The sequence below is a fragment of the Mus pahari genome, chromosome 7, assembly GCF_900095145.1.
Source record: "Mus pahari chromosome 7, PAHARI_EIJ_v1.1, whole genome shotgun sequence".
Taxonomy (NCBI): Eukaryota; Metazoa; Chordata; class Mammalia; order Rodentia; family Muridae; genus Mus; species Mus pahari.
In genome coordinates, this window is record NC_034596.1 from 94,910,556 (window position 1) to 94,929,655 (window position 19,100).

At 44.0% G+C, this 19,100-nt stretch overlaps 1 protein-coding gene across 6 annotated transcripts in view; it reads right to left on the reverse strand.

Moving 5' to 3' along the window:
* Positions 1–19,100, reverse strand: part of Ttc7b (tetratricopeptide repeat domain 7B) — a 216,906-nt gene that overhangs the window by 108,068 nt on the left and 89,738 nt on the right. For all 6 annotated transcript variants that reach the window (XM_021201845.1, XM_021201846.2, XM_029541062.1 and 3 more), the window contains 3 exons: positions 16,355–16,433; positions 12,004–12,176; positions 2,838–2,901 (listed from right to left, as the gene is read on the reverse strand). In XM_021201845.1, coding sequence (XP_021057504.1) covers positions 2,838–2,901; positions 12,004–12,176; positions 16,355–16,433 — 316 coding nt within the window. The remainder of the gene's footprint in view (positions 1–2,837; positions 2,902–12,003; positions 12,177–16,354; positions 16,434–19,100) is intronic.

The window sequence follows — 19,100 nt, forward strand, 5'->3', positions numbered from 1 at the left end:
TCCATAGGTTGCTCCAGATACACCACACAGACTGGAGTCTTGTTAGCTATCTCATTTTCTCTCTCTTTCCCTCATAGGCAGCTCTCAATCCCTGAAGTTAGCTTTCTGCCTGCTCCTCCCACCCCCAGCTCTGCTAATGACTAGCCTTCACTCACGCCTGTCTGAGGAGCAGCAAGGCATGATCAGTATTCCATTTGAGAGTGGTGCCGAGGTTCTGGGGTCAGCAGTCCCCCAGGCTGATGTTTGTCTTCCTGCCTGGCATTCAGAAAGGCCACGCACACACCTTCCCTCTTGCTAATGAGGCAAAATGACTTATCTCTCTGTGTGTCCAAGGCATTTAGTTCCCGCCACCCATCAGAACCTACTCACTTGAAAACTCCTGGCTCTTAAATGTCAAAGCCAAATGAGACTCTATAGAACAGGCCACTTCCTACAAAGTGAGTCATCTCTTAGGAAGACAAGCCTGCTTTTGAAGAGTTCATTCTAAGTTTCCTTTACACAGCTCCTTTTGAGCCAGCAAAAGACGCTCTGAAGGAAGGAAGGCCTGCTGTAAATGGTCTCTGCTTATTCATTTGCTATAAATCTTCACTACTCAGACCAATGCCTGGAAGGAAACAAAATGAACTGCAGGCACTACGTAGGAGAGGTTTTTAAGTTATTTCTAATACATCTTCTTTCCAGATAGCATAGGAAAGCTATAACCTAGAACCTCTAGATATCCAGAGTCCTGACGTGGATGAGGTTATGCAGACACACTGCTAACAACCTCTGCCTCCAGGAGAAAAGGGATTTGCTATGCAGTGAGAAGCGGTGCATTTTCAAATGACTCCTTGTAGGTGGAGAGGTGGTAGGGAAATTGATGCTTCTCAGTTAAAGTCAGAACTAAGAAAGAATATCGTTTTCCCAGACATCCAGGGAACAAGGCAGCTCCTATTTTGGTTTTGAAATTGAGCACGTGAATTATCTGCCCCCTCCCCCCATAAAGAATCAAAGTTCCAAAGGACACTGAGAGGGAAGGGCCCCTAGGGCAACTTCATGTAGAAGAGGTTTACAGACAGTCAGTGTTTTAGTCTGGAGGCTGTGACACCACAGGATTTCATTGTCTCTGAAGAGATGGTTCTAGAAACTGAATATCATGGAGGCCAATCTAACTGCCTCAAAGGGTTTCAACCCTGAATATCATTGTGTCTATCACTCTGTGAAGGAGTAGATTAGCTGAAGATGCCACTCTACACCATCTAGACCACACTAGAAGCAAGTGCTGTGGACATGTGGTCGTGTTTTTCAAATTCCAATTTGGAGCATCTGATCTCACAATTATTCAGTAGTCCACCAAAGGGATTGGATACCATGACCAATCACATCTGCATGGAAGAAATTAAATGCCAGGTTATAAAGCATCCAGTAGGGTGGGAGGCCAGCAGGAGCTGCCCTCACAAACCAGTGACACAGAAGGTAAGTCTTCCTCACTTGGAAAAAATGGTCACTGGGCCACAGCCAGCATTATCCCCTATGCGCCTCCTGTGACCCTGCCAAGGCAGAGCAGAGAATATAAATGACACCAGCCCAAGTTACAAGCTGATGGTCAAGGAAAGATGAACCCAGGATAACCCGCTTCCCAGACAGGAAGTGAGCCCAATGACGTTAGCAGTGGCCCAGTAGAAAGCAGAGGTAACTTAAGCAGTCTGCCCCTGTAAACACCTTTGGGCCAGTTTGCAGAACAAGAGAACCCCAGGCTTTAACCTGAGGCAAGAGGGTTACGAATGCTGAAGGTTACCCGAGCCAGTGCTGGCCACCTCGCCCCAGCAGTCCTCTCCTGGCTCTCTATCCACAGTCACCTCAGCTTATTTCTTGCCTCCGATTCAGCACCATGTTGAGGGTGGGGACTTTCCTTTCCTGATGATTATTTTTCCATTATGGTCCGCAGGGTGGGCTGAACTCTCTGAGGAGGGAGCCACACAATTTATGCACAGGGGCAGCAAACCAACACACTAGGTGTACCCTTGCTTACTCTGGTCCCAAGTCTTCATCCATAGGAAGAGGGAATCAGACAGGAAACCCCTGGGGCCTCTAGCAGCCTGTGTTTCTGCTCAAGTGCTAGGCACACACCACTGGCCTGTGGTAGTTCTATGTCACGCAGTGTCTCCAAAGCTCCAAGCCAGGGCTGGGGTCCCTTGTGCTAAACAGAGCAGAAGCCCAAGAGACAACGAGCATGTAGTTTAGACCATAGGTCAATGTGCCGGCCAAACACTGGGAGTGAACTTGAAAGGACCCTGACGGTCTGGCCAGAACTGCCCTGACAAAAGCAGACCCAGGCGGCAGGGGGTATCCCCACAGGCTGAGGTTCTGTAGGGTTGTGATCAGGAGGAGGTGGAGAGAGCAGCCTGAGAACACTAGAAAGTTCCATCCAGCTCCTGCCTGGACAGTAGAGGTGGATGTGCTCCCAAGTGATACACCTCGGCACTGTCTTCACACCCCGCACAGAGCCAAAGCACAGAGTGCTCACCCTGGACAAGCTTCCTCGGGGGACCATTTTCACCGTAGTTTCCTTATTCATGAGAGTGCTGATACCCAATTGTACTTGGCAGATGGAGGATAAACCAAGAGCCCTTTCTACTATTGTAGAACTCAAGGTGACCAAGAAACACGCTAGCTGTCTGGGGGTGCAGAGACGTCTTTCTTTTTAAACCACCGCTGCTTTTCCCTCCTCGTAGGCATTCCTTCTGGGATTTTTTTTTTTTCTCTAGACCAAAAATCATCATAATGAGGGACTAGCCACAAGAAGAAAGGGGTTCTTGGGACTGGGGAAAAGGCAATGAAAATCACATCCCACTTACCATAGATTCACTAATGAGCAGTAACAGCAACGCCTCTTCAGTATTTTCTTGAGGACAAAAAATGCTGCACAGAGAAAACCAACTTTGGTATTTGGCAATAATAAATAACAAGAGATATACCGCTACAAGCAAAGCACAATGCCAAAAAGCATCTTGATTTGTATACAGAGTCCAGGAAAAACACTGGGTAATTTGGGCACTTGAATTAGCTTGCTCATTTCTATGGCAATCTGTGGAATTAATACATCTCAGCTACACATTTTAATGGCAAGCAGATGGGTGAGATAAAACAATAAAAACTCAAGTTAAAAGCCCAAATAACACATGTACTATTACAGAGGCAGAAAGTGAAATGGATACAAAATGACAACAGACATAATAGGGTGTCCTTCACAAAGGTGCTCCATTGTCTTACCTGCCTCCTGCTAACTACTGCATCTTGCTTTGTCATTCTGATGAAATAGGAGGTTGAGAGCCACTGCAGGGACTGAACAAGCTTCCTAATACTGAAGGAATTTGTGAGCTATCTTAACTTAAATACACTCCTCATTCTGGGGCAGCATGCACAAGCTGTGTTGTTAATCTATGTCATGGTATTTGGCTGAACCCTAAAATCTTAGATAAAAAGAAACAGTTCTTAAGCTGTTGCTGAGGATTAGGAAACAATAAGAACCCCAGTACACCCCAGCCTCACCCTCTATATCCTAGGCCTTGGTTCTGTAAGCACAGTTAAGACCATGCAGCATTCCCTGCCCCCTCCGAAAGCTCTAGGTTCTAGAGGAGAATTCTGGGCCAAACAACTTTTTCCCTGAGGTTTGAAAAGGAGTTTATAATAAATAAAAATAAACTTGGCTAAACCCAAAACAAACCACTGCTTATTTTGAAGATGACTAAATACGGACTGAATTTATACCTTCCTAGGAACAACATAGCAATCATTTGAGATTTCCTCTCCTCAAATTAAAAAAAAAAAAAAAAAAAAGGTAAAATTTCACATTATCCAGATAATTATAAATCCTTGTTCTCTTTCTGCTGCAGCAGAGAATACTGGAAGTAACACAGGAAGGTCAGTGCCCAGCCCTCCTGCAGAACACTGCCTGTGGGGTTTCTAGGGCCAAGCAGGGCTTCAGCAAGGCTGGCCTTGGAATGGGCAGTGGGCTTCTGGGCCTGGAGCCGAAACTTCTGTGGGGAGTCAGCTTATGGTATTCTGGGTTTTCAGAAAACAGAACACTTGTGATTATTCCCTGATATCCTGGACATGCTCACACGCAACGGGGACCCTGTAAATAAACGAGCAGCCTGAATCATTTTTCTAATGGCTAGCTAGTCCTGTATTGTTCAGACTAATTGAAAAGAGAGAGCCATAGCCGTGCTAATTATGACTTAACACCAGCCAATTCGGTCCATGGATAATCTCCAAATTCCATTTGAGCCATCCTGTCTACTTAAATGCTAGGTTGTGTTATTTTTACCAGAGTTGCTAACAAGCAGCGCATTAACTGCATCTAATTCCACTTCCTGGGCCCTCCCTGTATGACAGATGGATGGGCTCTGTGAAGCCCCAGGGCTGGGTTCAAAAGGTGGAAGACGCAGAGAAACAGGCCTGCAAACCATGCTGAAATGTTCCCTCACAATAGTTGAGCCTTCCTGAGAGCCATTTCTGGTCACTTCTTTTCTTTGCTCATACAAGGTAGAGCTCAGGGGCCTGGGCATGGGGTAGTCAAAACCGTCGGGGCCTTCCTTTTGTGACATTCTCTTCTCTGAGGCCCAAGTGCTTCAGGGGGAGACCCTGTTGTGCCCTGGCCTCAGTTCTGGTGAGTAAGAAGATGGAGGGCTAGATGTACTTGGAGTTGTATGAAGGATAGGGTAAGGGACAAAGGGAGCCATCAGACCATGAGACCATCTTCCAAGATCCAGCGGGCACGGGGACAGGCTGAGTGTGGGAGGTCTGCAGGCTCAGCCCAGCCACGTCGCCAGCTCTAGGGATGACCTTTCTTCAGTTTGGATGAAGGCATCAGTATATCTTGCAGTTTTGTAGGACTGGAGGAAGGGAGGGCCCTCCAGGCACTGACAGTTCCTTTATTTCTAGGGCCGCAGGTACCCTTTTTTTTTCTCCCAAAAAATGCCCCCCCCATATATACTTGTTAGAACAAGCAAAAACAAACAAACAAGAACAAGAAAACAAGTCAATCTATCCAACTGTATCTTAGCTTTCTTGTCACTGGGGTGGAAGTGGCTGTATAAAAGCAGTGGTCCCTGAGGAGTCATAGTGACTCTGTGTGGCTATAGGAGTGGCACTGAGCTATCAACCCACAGGAAGCTGGTTCAACTCCATGATCCAGCTGAGGGCCCCAGAGAAGGAAGTGGATTTCAATTAGTAATTGAGAGCAGCTTGACCAGGGGGCAGCTGGTTCAGCCTGAGGCTTACAGGGACCTCCCCCCAAGCTCTCCCCATGTTGTCAATTCATATGGATCAGCAACTCCCTATGACAAAGAAAAAGGGCTTTCATCAGGTCAGTCCAGGTCTGTTAAGTGTTCCTCAATGCAGGTATTAGATAAGTCCCATGTGGCTTGTGATCTCACATCCCTAGGGAGGGTTCCTGCATCCCTGGAGAGGGGGCAGGCCTCTCTGCACAATGATTTTAAGGGAATGTGTTGAGACCAAAGAGTTCTGCCAGAAGAACTTACCCTGACTCTGTGATGTTCCTTGTTTTTCCAAAACCTCTGCACAACACACTAGGAGGTCCAGAACCAAAGCATCACCCAACAGAGATGGCCCCTTTCTCCTTTGTCTACCAGGGAGTTCACCCCAAGACCTGTGTTCAAGGATGCTCATTCAATACCTTCTCACTAGCCACTTGCAGCCATGATGGTGGATTTTAATCTCCTGCTTTATCTGTGCTAATTTTCTAGTCTAATATGCATGTCAGTGTCCAAGCCATCAAACATGTTCTTACGAGGATGAAAGGAAAACTATACTTAGCTGAAACACACATGAACATATATTTTCATGATATATCATGCTTTTGGAGCAGCATGCTGTCATACACTCATGCTCACCCCACTGAAAGTCACTGCTTGCTTTTCACCCACTTAGTACCCCAGCAGTTAAGCTTACCCTAAAACTACGTATGCCAAAGCAGCCATCCTCACAAAAGACCCAGAAGGGCAGAGGCCCACGACAGGCCGCCATCCCCTCTCTCCATAGGGTGGTCAGCCTTGTTTTCTTTTAAATGTCAAGTGACCAGGCAGAGAAGGAGCATGGCCTCCCCTTCACACTGGGGTACAGTGGAGGGCGGAGCTTTTGGGGAGCTTGCTTCTTAGAGCAGCCCATCTTGGCCACTCTGAATGGTCATTTTGGTTTGCTAGAGCCAGGGGAATGTGAGACACCTAAGCTGCAGCTCTTCAGGCTGTGGTGGGTGTAACCTTACAGACTCGTAAAACTGAATTTAGGGTCATAGAAAACCTGGCAACAGTAAAATGTTTCTGAGTGCAGCGACCAAAGTTAACTCAAAATCAAACACAAACAAACACCAAGTTCCAGGCACCAAGAACCTTACTGCAGACTTTGTTCTGAACACAGCACATACACTGTTAACGTACACTTCGAATTACAGTATGTATACCATATGTACAAAGTTCTATGCTCTTCTGGAAACATAATGGTTTAATTTCAGAAATTAAACTGTCATTTATTTTTTATTTTTTATTTTTTTGGTTTTTCGAGGCAGGGTTTCTCTGTATAGCCCTGACTGTCCTGGAACTCACTTTGTAGACCAGGCTGGCCTCGAACTCAGAAATCCACCTGCCTCTGCCTCCCGAGTGCTGGGATTAAAGGCGTGCGCCACCACCGCCCGGCTTAAACTGTCATTTTTAACTGTCATTACTCAGCACATAAGTAGAAATTAGTCTATGTCATTATGTTAGCAGTTGGTTTTAAAACTACTGTTTGAGTTGCCAACTTGAGTAGCAATAAACCTGTTCAAGGAATTTTGGTTTGAGATTAGGACAGAATTTCCAATAATTTCTGAGACAGCCCCAGACATATTTCAACCATTTTATACTATGTATTTATACACAGCGGCATTCTCAGAATTGACAATTATGAAGTTAAAATACTGATTAACTCTGAAAAATGCTAAAGAAGCTCTATGTCCTACAGAATCAAAAACAACTAAGATTTTATTCTTTATGTAAAAATATTAGTACATCCATGACTAGCACAGCAATTTGCTTTCAACTATAATAAAGGGTAAAATCATATGTACCCCAAACAATTGTTTTAAAATAATTTTTTTGTTAATTTGTTGTCAGTAATGTTTCATTTGTATACCACTTTACGTATCTAAATGCCCAAGGTTGCATAAAAATGTCTTGCGTGAGGAGGAGTTTACAAATGAAAAAGTTTAACAAGTCTAACCTCAACTGTAAGTCTGAACGTCATGTGCAGATCCCCCTTTAACTCCCAATGAGCCAGCTAGAGGGTAGCAACAGCTGTCTTACTGCTGCTGTGTTGCATAGTCAGCCCCACTGCGGGAAACCTTACAAGAAGAAGCCTAGTGTATATCTGTCTCTACTAAAAGACCAGCTAAGAAAGAAGGTGTGCACATACAAATTCAGAATGCTGAAAGTCGATTAGCATGGGAATTAATGAAACAGAACAAACTCACAACAGAGTAAATAAATAATACAGAAACTTGGTTCTTCAAAGAGATAAACAAATGACAGGTTTTCAGGGAGCCTGCTCCCATCCCCCAAAGGCAGAAAAGAGCCAAAGAAAAGATAGAATGTAACAATGAACTCCACAGGAAAAGAAACATGGCTGACTAGGAAGGTATATGGTGAAAAATTGTAACTCTGACAGCCAAACATATAGAAGGATGCAACTCAGGAAGACAGATTCACCAGCAACATAACAAGGAGCTTCAAGAAAAGCCACACACAAGAAACACCAGGACAGATGCTCTGCAGCAAATCCTATATTTCAAGACAATTAATACCAATTACTCAAGTTCATTTTTTTAATAAAAGGGAAAGAATTAATCCCCGGCTCTCTTTATGTGACTAAAATTATCCAGATGCCCCCAAGACAAAGGTTTTATAAGAAAACTACAGGGTAGTATTCTTTAGAAGTACAGGTGTAAAATTTTCCAACAAAGATACAGAACCTCAAACAAATTTTAAAACATTTTACACTATGACCTAATGGAATTTATCCCAGGAATGCAAGGCTGGTTCAACATCTGAAAAATCAATGATTGAAATGCACTGTAATCAAGGACAAACCCCCATAATTAGCTGAACAAATGCAGAAAAGGCACCGGGCAAAATTCAATACTCCATGATAAAGACAACAGCCTAGGAGCAGGAGGGATTGTTTCCAATCCATAGCACATCTTCAAAAGTCTACAGCAAACACCAGGATCAACCTGGAAGGCACCAGCTACTCTCTTTGTCTTAAAATCAATAGGAAAAGGAAAAGGATGTTTTCTCTTATCACTTCTATCCACTAATGGAGGAGTCATATATCTAAGAAAGAAAATGAAATAAAAAGTATCCAGCTTTGAAAGGAATAAGTAAAATTATCAATTTACAGATGACAGAATAAGCCTAAGGAATCTAAAAAACAGAATTCACAAATTCAGGAAGGTTGTGATATACAATATTGAAATACAAAATCAATGCTTCTTCCATATTCTTGCAGTGAATAGTTATAGAATATAATTAAGAATGAACAGAAGAGGCCACATTGATGGCTAACTGATGTATGAGGGCCTACATCAACTTTACGTAAGAGAAATGTGTAAGTACTGGCAACTGATAACTGCTGGAGAAAAGAGAGTTTTCCTTAAGGGTGTGAGCCTGGTATGTCAACCATGCTCCGGTGGAAGGCCGCATATCCAAGAGCATAAGGCTAACACAAACTGGACCTGAGGCACTGGACAGGACTATACTTCTCTGGGTTCTGCCCCAGTACTCTGTTCTAGTTTGCTGTGAATAAAAACCATGATCAAAAGCAACTTAAGGAAGAAAGGGTTTACTTCATCTTACAACTCCTAGGCCACACTCCAATACTAAAGGAAGTCAAGGCAAGAGCCCACGGAAGGACTCTGGAGACAAGAGCCCTGGAGGATGCTGGAGACAGGAGCCCTGGAGGGACTCTGGAGACAGGAGCCCTGGAAGGACTCTGGAGACAGGAGCCCTGGAGGGATGCTGGAGACAGGAGCCCTGGAGGGACATCGGAGACAGGAACCCACGGAAGGACTCTGGAGACAGGAGCCCACGGAAGGACTCTGGAGACAGGAGCCCTGGAGGGACGCTGCTTGCTGGCTGTTCTCAGCTCAGTCTCTCACATGGCTGTGCTTAGCTAACTTTCTTACATAGCCATGGCCACCTGCATAGGGATGGCACTGCCCACAGTGGGCTGAGCCCTCCGATATATATTAGCCATCAAGACAATGTGCCAAAGATATGCCCACAGACCCTTCTGATCTAGGTAATTCCTCAATTAAGGCTCTCTCTTCCCAAACGATTCTAGATTGTACCCTTTACAATAAAAACTAAAAACACCCGCTTCCAAAGCAAAGGAAAAAAAAAAAAAAAAANACTTGTGCATGCATGTAACCAAAAAAATTAGGAATATATTTATCAAAAGAACCTTAAGCCCTGAAAACTAAGAGTCATTGTTGAAGTGCTTTTTTTTCTTTTTTATTATTATTATTATTTTCTTTATTTACATTTCAAATGCTATCCCAAAAGTTCCCTATACCCCCCCCCCCCGCCCCTGCTCCCCTACCCACCCACTCCCACTACTTGGCCCAGGCCTTCCCTTGTGATGGGTCATATAAAGTTTGCAAGACCAAGGGGCCTCGCTTCCCAGTGATGGCCGATTAGGCCATCTTCTGCTACATATGCAGCTAGAGACTCGAGCTCAGGGGGTACTGGTTAGTTCATATTGTTGTTCCACCTACAGGGTTGCAGCCCCCTACAGATCCTTGGGTACTTTCTCTAGCTCCTCCATTGGGGGTCCTGTGTTCCATCCAATAGCTGACTGTGAGCATCCACTTCGGTGTTTGCCAGGCACTGGCATAGCCTCACAAGAGGCCGCAATATCAGGGTCCCTTCAGCAGAATCTTGCTGGCATGAGCAATAGTATCTAGGTTTGGTGGCTGATGATGGGATGGATTCCCGGATGGGGTAGTCTCTGGATAGTCCATCCTTTAATCTTAGCTCTAAATTTTGACTCTGTACCTATATCCTTTCATGAGTATTTTGTTCCTAATTCTAAGGAGGAATGAAGTATCCACACAATGGTCATCCTTCTTGGTTGTTGAAGTGCTTTTTAAAAACACAAATAAATAATCATCTATTGCTCACAGGCCAGAATATTTAACCCTATATTTTTATATAACAAAAAGTATTATTTGCATTGTTTCATAAGTTATGAGTTCAAGGCAATTCCTATCAAAATCCCAGTGCTTTTAAAAATGTATTTCTGGCAGAAATGAGCAAGCAGATCCAAAAATGCATAGGAATTTAAGGGAGGGGAGAAGGCGTGGCAGCTAAGAGTACTGGGTCTTCCTTACTTTCAAGGAGTGAGATACTTTGGTGATGCGTTCATAACTGTGCATGTACTGGAAGCCAATGACTCTACACTCCAAGTCAGTGAGCTGGACTTTGTGCTTTACATGTGAGTTACAGGTAGAGATCAAACAGGCCTTGTTTCTATATGAAGTTAAGCTTGTAACATGGTGTGGGACCACCTCCCAGAATCCTCCTTACACCGATAGAAAGCTGACATCAGAGTGGTGTCAGAGGAGTGGCAAGGACAGCAGTTTAGGAAACACCAAAGAGACCCATGAAATATGCATGTTTCTGTCTCCGAGGTAAGGCCGCCCAGGTATCACTGGATGAGAAAGATAGTGGCAGAGATCCTTTGTGCACTTGGTAAAATTATGTACATTCAGAAGCTTCTAAAGTGGGAAATGAACCTAGACTTTGTTTTGAAGATGTAAAAATCACTTAAAATTTTAATCTTAAATCTGCTTCTGGATAGCCCCTCCCGAGGGAGCCTGTGCTTCACAGTGACAGGGGATGACTGCTAGGACAGGCATTGCATGAGTCTACATGAGGACTGAGGAGGACACAGAGCCTGTAACTCAGGCAAAGCTGGTTAGCATGGCTGGAAAAATGAAGATCAAAACCAGATTAGATAAATCTCAGGAAGTGTCAGGAATGGAGTACCTTGTCCAAATGTGCATAAGAAAGGCAAACTGTGTAAGATAGCCACGAGGGGAAGGGACGCCAGGGTCAGAGTAGGTACAAGAAGCAGCTGACCCAAGAAAGCTGGGCTCTCAGAAGATGTGACATGATTTCAGATGCCACATAAGGAGCCAGGAGCCAGGAGCCAGGCAGCCCACCCCACAGTGTGCTCCCAGGGCTTCCAAAGCAGCTGCTGGCAGCTGCCCTTAGCACCCTGCAGTGTGACAACACTGCAGAGGTCCCCCAGCAAGTCACTTTTCTCTTTGTGGAAACTGGGAAAGATCACCAGGCCTTGTCTGTGAGCAACAGGCAAGGAGGGACCCTAAGGGCTCTGAGAGGTAGTGTGGACATGAATGAGCTCCGCCCAGCCCCTCCCTCTCCATTCTCCATCCTCCTGACAGGGAAGACTCAGGCATAAGAAAGCAGTAGCCCTCCGACCCCTTTCCCTCTAAGGAAGCCAGATCCCAAATTTAAGTCTTACAAAAATGAAGACATTCTAAAGAGACATCTCCTCCCAACTGCTGGCAAATTATCTGTTGTCCTTATACATAGTTTGACTTAGAACAGACTTTTTAAAAGGATGGAGGAACTACTGATAAAATGAATGCCTCCTGGCTCTGCCTGCTGCACGGCTGGGGCTCCTGTGATGAGTGGAGAGAGAATCCCATGAGGTGACACAGTAGTAGACAGCTGGGGAAGGAGACGACACTGAGGAGAGTGGCTACTCAGGCATGGAGACGTGTGCTGGAATGATGGACAGTGCTGAGTCCCTCTGCTCAACAGTCAGCCATGCTCGTCTGACATCATATGGGTGAAACCCGGCCCGTGCTTCTCTCCTGCCCTAAACATTCCCACACTCCCTTCCCATCCCAGGGTCCCCAACTAAGGACATCAAGTCCCATACTTCTCTCCTGAGTAGACACGGGCTCTGCGAGGGAGTGTGTAGGTTTTAGTGTTTGCGCCTTTCCGGAGAGGGTCATCCAGAGGTGACTGGCAGGGAGGCTCCTCCAGAGGGTTCCAGTAGCTCTGCTCACACATGCCCCGTAACAAGATTTCTGCCAACTGCCTGGCTATTGTCTGGGAACACAAAAGGAAGAACAGCATGATTATTAATCTGTTTTATATCATCTACTCCATCATCATTATCTATCAGCTGTCACTATGTGTGAGGCGTTATTGCAATACTCAGAATTTGAAAGACTCAGAATTAAATGTTTACTTCTATATGAAAATCATACCCATTTTTGGCAAAAGAAAATATGATATGCCAAGACATTTGAACACTTTTAAAAAGAATTTAGTTTATTTTAATTATGCATAAGTGTGCTGTGGAACAAGTTATACATGAGTGCAGGTGAAGCCAGGAGGTTTGAATCCCCATGGAGCTATAATTACAGGGCTGTAAGCCACGTGACATGGGTGGGTGCTGAGCTTTGAATCCCAGGCCTCTGCAAAAGCAGGACCTGCACTTAACCACTGAGCCATTCTCTAGCCCATGCTGTCCTGTCTACATACCCATTGAATGGGCTTTAGACCCAAAATAACTAAACAAGCAGCCAAGCCTTTCCTAAGAGCTCCTGGGTGAACTGCAGGAGTTTCTGTCAGCCTGCAGCAGATGCTCGCTACAGCTCAAACCCAGAGAAAAGCCAGGACTCAACTTCAATGACAGTATCTCTGAAGGAAACCCTCAGCACAGCCATATGCACACTGCAGACACTCAAAGGACCAGCATCCAGAGTCACACGACACCACCACAGGATGCAGCACTTGGGGAGTGGCGTGCCCTACTTTCTGTCCATCCAGACCTCGCAGCTCAGAAGCTCAGAAGTTAGCTTTGTATAGCAGGAAGGCAAAGCACGGGCTGTAGCTTCTGATGAGAAAGAGCTTTCTTCAAAGCGGGTGGCCATCTCGCACCTACTTGTGAAAATCCAGAAATGCCCAAACCTTTTCCTTCTAGTCAGTGCATGTTAAAATGCTTTTCTGAATCCTTGGCAATACCACTGCCTAGAACATTATCCAAGTGAGATGCAAGAGCTACATATATACAAAGAAGGGTCTTGTTGATAAAAGAATATTGATACTACTTCCCTTTCTCCTTCTGTGTGTGTGTGTGTGTGTGTGTGTATGCATGCATGTGCAATCATGCCTTCCTATCCCCCATTTTCAGAGAGAATCTCTGCATCCCAGGATATTCAATCCACAATCACTCAGGGCTGCAAAGTGAGGCTCCACGCGATGGGGCTTTCCATTAGATTTTGTGTTCTTTGGAAGATATACAGTGCTGCCGCTCCCTGAGAATGAGGTATTAAAAGAAATGTGTTCAGAAGAGAACTTCGTTAGGCTTCATCCATATAAAGCTTCTTAAAATTCTCCAAGGAAACTTAAATGCAACCAAATCATTAGCTTGGTAGCTTCTGAGAACTACTGGGTAAAGGCAAATTTTCTTGATTATCCCCATGTAGAGCCCACTGCCTTCAAATGTCTATAAAAATGTGAACATAAATGCATCTAGCACATCCCCAACTGAGTTATCTGTAAAGATCTCATAAGAACACAATTTCCAGGACCTGAACAGTACCCGAGCTGCTTCCCTGGGCCCTCCAGTACTGTGTCATTTTGATCTCACTGCACTCATATGAGCTAATGGCTTCTGCTGAAAGCTTCAGCTGTCAGAATCACCCTCCACTTACTATGGCCGTGACATAAACGTTAAAAAAGAACACTGAATAAAGAACCCCCGCCCACTTCTCCCAACCCACATCTACTATGAGACTGTCTTAAAGGGCAGGATCCAATGGCATTTAGTACATCCATAGGGCTGTGACTCCCCATAACTATCTACTTCCAGGACATTTCATCACCCCAAATGAAACTCTACACCTTTTAAAGCTGCAGCATCTCATTTGCCAGTCTCAAACCCTGGGAACAGCCAATGAATTTGTTGCCTTTATGGATTTACCGATTTAGAAGATCTCACAGAATTGGGTACAACATGAGTCTTCTGTGGTCAGCTTCTACTGTGTGGTACAGAATTTACAAAACTCCTCTATGCTGCTGCTCTTTCTTTATTAGCATCCACCATTTTATTGCTGAATAAGATGGACAAACCCCACAGCATTTTGTTTATTCATTCAGCTTGTTTCCAGTTTTTGGCTGTTAGAAATGGTGTTATATGAACATTCATGTTCAAGTTTGTGTGCGAAAATTTGTTTAAACTCTTTACTAAAGTCTAGGAGTAGTCTATGAATATACTTTTAAATCCCTTTCTGCTATGCTTTTACATAAAATAAAGTTCACAAAACAGTTTTACCATTTTGCAATTGTTACCGAAAGTAAAAAGGATCATAAAGTTATCAACTAGATTCCTTGGTCCTGCTGCAGACCTGCTCCACTGGAATTGTGCATCTTGTAGGCGAGGACATGGATTTGCTCAGCATCCCTCAATGGAGTTAGGGATGTAGATCATTGACAAACCACATTCCTCAGATAATTCTCACACACGCCTTCACGTCAGCACTCAATGGATTAGAAACAGTTTAAATCACTTGAATATCCCATAGAGAGCAAAGGCACACTGATTCAGAATGACATAGTGGGAAATGTCTCCCTTCATGTTAACAACACCAGCTCATGGCTGAAATGTCCAAGGTTAATTCCAGCTACCACAGAGACTCAAGGAGGCTCCTCCTCCCTGGTCATCTCAAGAAAATAATGGAAGATTATCAATCCATCCATCTATCTATCAATCCATCTATCTATCTATCCATCTATCTATCTATCTTCCATCTTTCTTTCTATTCTCTCTCCCCCTCTCCCTCTCCCCCTCCCCCTCCCCTCTCCCTCTCCCTCTCTCTGGGCCAGTAGAAATGTTCTACTTTGAAGCACTGATGTTCTCACTGTACTTCTAAGGCAATTCATATTGACCAGTTGAAAAGTCTTCTGGGGATCTGACCAAGTAAATTTGAGAGAAAATATATCTGGCAAAAATTTCATGTAATAATTGCAGGTTCTTGTGCCTTGAAGGACCTTTAAAAATTAAAAATTTTTGTCTGAATATAACACAAATAAGTTAACCAATATAAAATGTTAAAGGCCTGGTAAAGTTTGTGTGTGTGTGTGTGTGTGTGTGTATGTGTGTGTGTGTAATGATACTTATCTAGTTCAACAACATATTCTAGAAAAGCCTTCTGTTTAGCTGCCTAGCCCCATATCACAAAACCTTGGAGATTCCCAAATGAAGCTCTCTCTGCATTTCCCATGATATGAATCTCTTAGCTTTGTCCAAACGAACATTCCCGACAATTAAGGACACACATGGGTAATAAAAGACAAAAGAAACTAGATTTATATAGGGTTGCTATATTAATTGTGACATAGGACATTTATTAGTACAGTGAGCACTAGGCCTTCACGGAGTTGATGATTAAATGCTAGCATTTATATGAGAAAGACGATCTGTTGTAATTCTCTTTTAAGTTTTGTGGTCATATCATTATCCAAACAACCAGCACTTGAGGATCTCACTGCATGTCCTACCACGGACTCATTAGGTACCCACTGAGATAACAAACACAAAGATAACAACGAGTGCTAGTTAGGCTGTGGAGAAAGCAGAGTCCTTAAAAGTGCTGGTGGAAATGTAAAATGGGGTAGCTGCTTTGGGAAACAGAATCTCCTCAAACTATTTAAAACAGAGTTTTCATATGGCTCAGTATTTCTACTCCTAAGTACAGATGAAGAAGGAAGACACGCCCACTCCAAAGTCTGTCTACAAATGTCCCCACAGAAGCATTAATAATAACAACCTGAGTACCCATCAACTGGAAAGAAATCGGGTGAGTAAGATGTGGCAGACTCAAAAAATAGAATATTATTTGGCAATGAAAAGAAACTAGTGAAGCAATAAAGAAGAAAAATCTAAACAAATTGATGCTAAATGAAGGGGGCAGCCACAAAAGACTATACTGTATTACTCTATGTGGAATGTTCAAAATAGGAAAATCCACAGAAAAGAATTAAGTAGTGACTGTCAAGAACTAGGGAATTCAAGGAGTGGGAATAGACTACTATGAGTTTGGGGTTTCCTTGAGGAGGACTAGTGTCCTGAAACTAAATATTAAATATGTTGAAACACTGAGACACACACTTACTTACAGCAGGTGAATTACCCCACCTATGTGGACTATGTGGACATGTGTCGTGTAAACATACATGGAAGCCAAATGCCCTGGTAGCCCCAGGTCAGACTCACTCACCATTCGTAGGTTTTGTGTTGTTCTTGTCTCCACGGCCCTGAGAAGCTCCCTAAATCTCCCGACTCCTCTTGTCAAGTTCCTGGGTACACACAAAATTGGACAAGGTTTCCATCTGGCATGTATTAATATTAAGTATTTTATACACAGGTTTCAATGCATTTTGTCTATATAAAAGCTGTTGGCTGGAATTCAAGCAAATGATTATTCTGCACATACCAGTCTGCTTTTGAGCAACTGTCCTGACACTGATAATTTTTTGTGTGTATGCCTTTTAGACCTAATCTAATTTCCTCAAGGAGACAAAAAGTCTAAAAATCAGTGCTGAGGTGAAGAGAAAAAGGTAAGATATACCTTATAAGAGTCTATTTTCAAACATACAGTGCCCCCCATCCCAGAGTGGTACTGGAATTTGTACTTTCATTAAAAGGAACATGATGTCACTGGGCAGTTAAGGTCTCAACTCAGCAAGGCACTGCATGCACTGCGGATAAGGCTTCTTGCTGGAAATTCATGAGTAGAAGAAGAAATGGGATGAAAAAGGAGGGACAGTCTTGCTTAATCCCTTCTCATCTTTCAGAACAGAAATCCCTGCCTAGTAAGTCCATCACATGGACCCTACGACCCTGAACTGACAAAGAGAAGCAAAGGGCCAGCAGCCCTCTCTGAGTCACTGTGTGCTGACTGGTGCCTGGGCTTCCTGACTGATCATCGTACATGCTCCACAAAGACAAGGCTAGCCGAGCTTTTCACTCAGGGCACAGACAAGGCTAGCCGAGCTCTTCATTTAGGGCACAGCATTCTTTAGGATATCCTGGCCAGTATGTCCAGGCCACACTTGTTCTCTCGGAATGCTGGGTCTGGCCTCTTTAGCTGGGACACCGCCCAGCCATTTCCTTTACATTGAGCACTGTCACCATCTATGAAAGAACTCAGAGATATTTATAACACACTCATTAGAACACATCTCATCTTTCCAAAAAGCCATAGAACGGGTCAGCAGGTGCAAGACTGTCAGCCAGCCTCTGGAGGCTGTGACAGATGATCAAGGTATCTGGCTCTTGTCTGGGTTGCATTTTAAATCATGCAAAGGTTTGAGATAAAAATGTGCTTCTGTAAGATGCAAGCCACAGGGGTAAAGGCTTCTCTGAATTCTCATTCACAACCACAAGCCCGGAACTTTAAGACACTGACTAATTGGCTCAGTATGTAAATATCCCCCCAGCCCTCTCACCCACACAGATGAGAAGCTATTAGGTCAGAAGCTTAGTGGTAGCATAAAAAGAGAAGCCTGTGCTCAGGAATCTAAGTAGCACTAAGGAAGTCCATTGGAGACATGAGCAAAAATTAGGGAGTAGGCCCTGGGACATGCAGTCTAACCTGCCTGTCCCTTCACTCATTTGTATGGGATTCACATTCATGGGTAACAATGTACATTGCTCTGGGCTGAAGCTCAGTACTCTGGAGTAATATGAGGGGCGGAAACAGTCACAGCTAAAAAGGGATGGGAACGGCTACGGCAGCTAATTCTATTTCCATATCACCAATTAAATGCCCACTGTGTACATAAAGGGCAGCACTCTGAACTCATGAACCAAGGACATGCCTGAGATGATGTCACTATAGACTCTGGTAGACCACAGAAAGAACTTCTTTGCCATTGTGGAAATTAGATCTTGAACAGCACTTCAAAGCTAAATATTGTAACTGTGGGAAGGCTACAAATAGGACCTGGTCATTTGGGGCGTTTCCCATGTCCTTTCTGCAGAATGAACTATTTATAGAGTTATGGAAGCACAGAATTTTCTAGCCAGAAATGATCCAACACAGTCAAGCTTACATAGAAGTGAAAGGGTTTGCTCAAGCTCTAAGTCTGGCAAAAGAGCAAGCCAGGAGCTTTCCACCATGCTGTTACCACCTTGGACAAAAGAAAAATAAGTTCTATAAAGCAGAAATGGCTTGAGAGGAAGGAACAAATATGGATCCAAGAGCTCAGATGTGTATTTTGTGCACTGATATTCAAATTACTTCACACACACACAAATAGCATAAATTCTATGCTCTGGTGATGACAGCTAATGAGATAGAGGCTTCTTGGGTGCTGGTTCAAACTGGAAAGCAAATCCATTAAGCCAGGTGAAGAAGCCCCATGCCTGACATTCTGCCCTCAGCTACCTGATACATGGTGAGGAGAGAAACCCAATTCCCCTTTCTGGCTGGCTGTGGTTTCTCCCATGCAAGACGGAGGCCCTCTGCTGGAGGAATGTATGAATCTTTAGGTAGAAGGAGGCTGAGTCTGATGAGGGGAATCTGCAAGAGGTCCTGGCAGAGGAAGACCCTGGAGTGAGTGTGAGCTGTCCCCAGGTCTTCCCAGCTTGATCCTGGACTGTGCTCAGGATTCAGAATCAAGCTCTCCTCAGCTCAGAATTCTGCTCATAAACAAAGAGTCCAGAGCAGTGGCAGAATAGAGCAGGCCTGAGGCCGTGGGCTGGTCAAATGAGTGTGGCATCCCAGAACAGGGGGGAAGGGGTGCCACATTTTAAATATTAGAAATAGTTACAAGCACCCTAAATACCAAGTTCTTCAATTCTCACCAAACAGTCTATAACAAACATTTTAAAGTCATATATTACTCAATCACTTCCTATCTGCCACTGAACAGAAAAAAAAACAAAAACCTACATGTTTAATCATGATAGAAAGGAAGAAAAAGGAGGAAAATGAAAAAAACCCACATGATTGCTTTCAT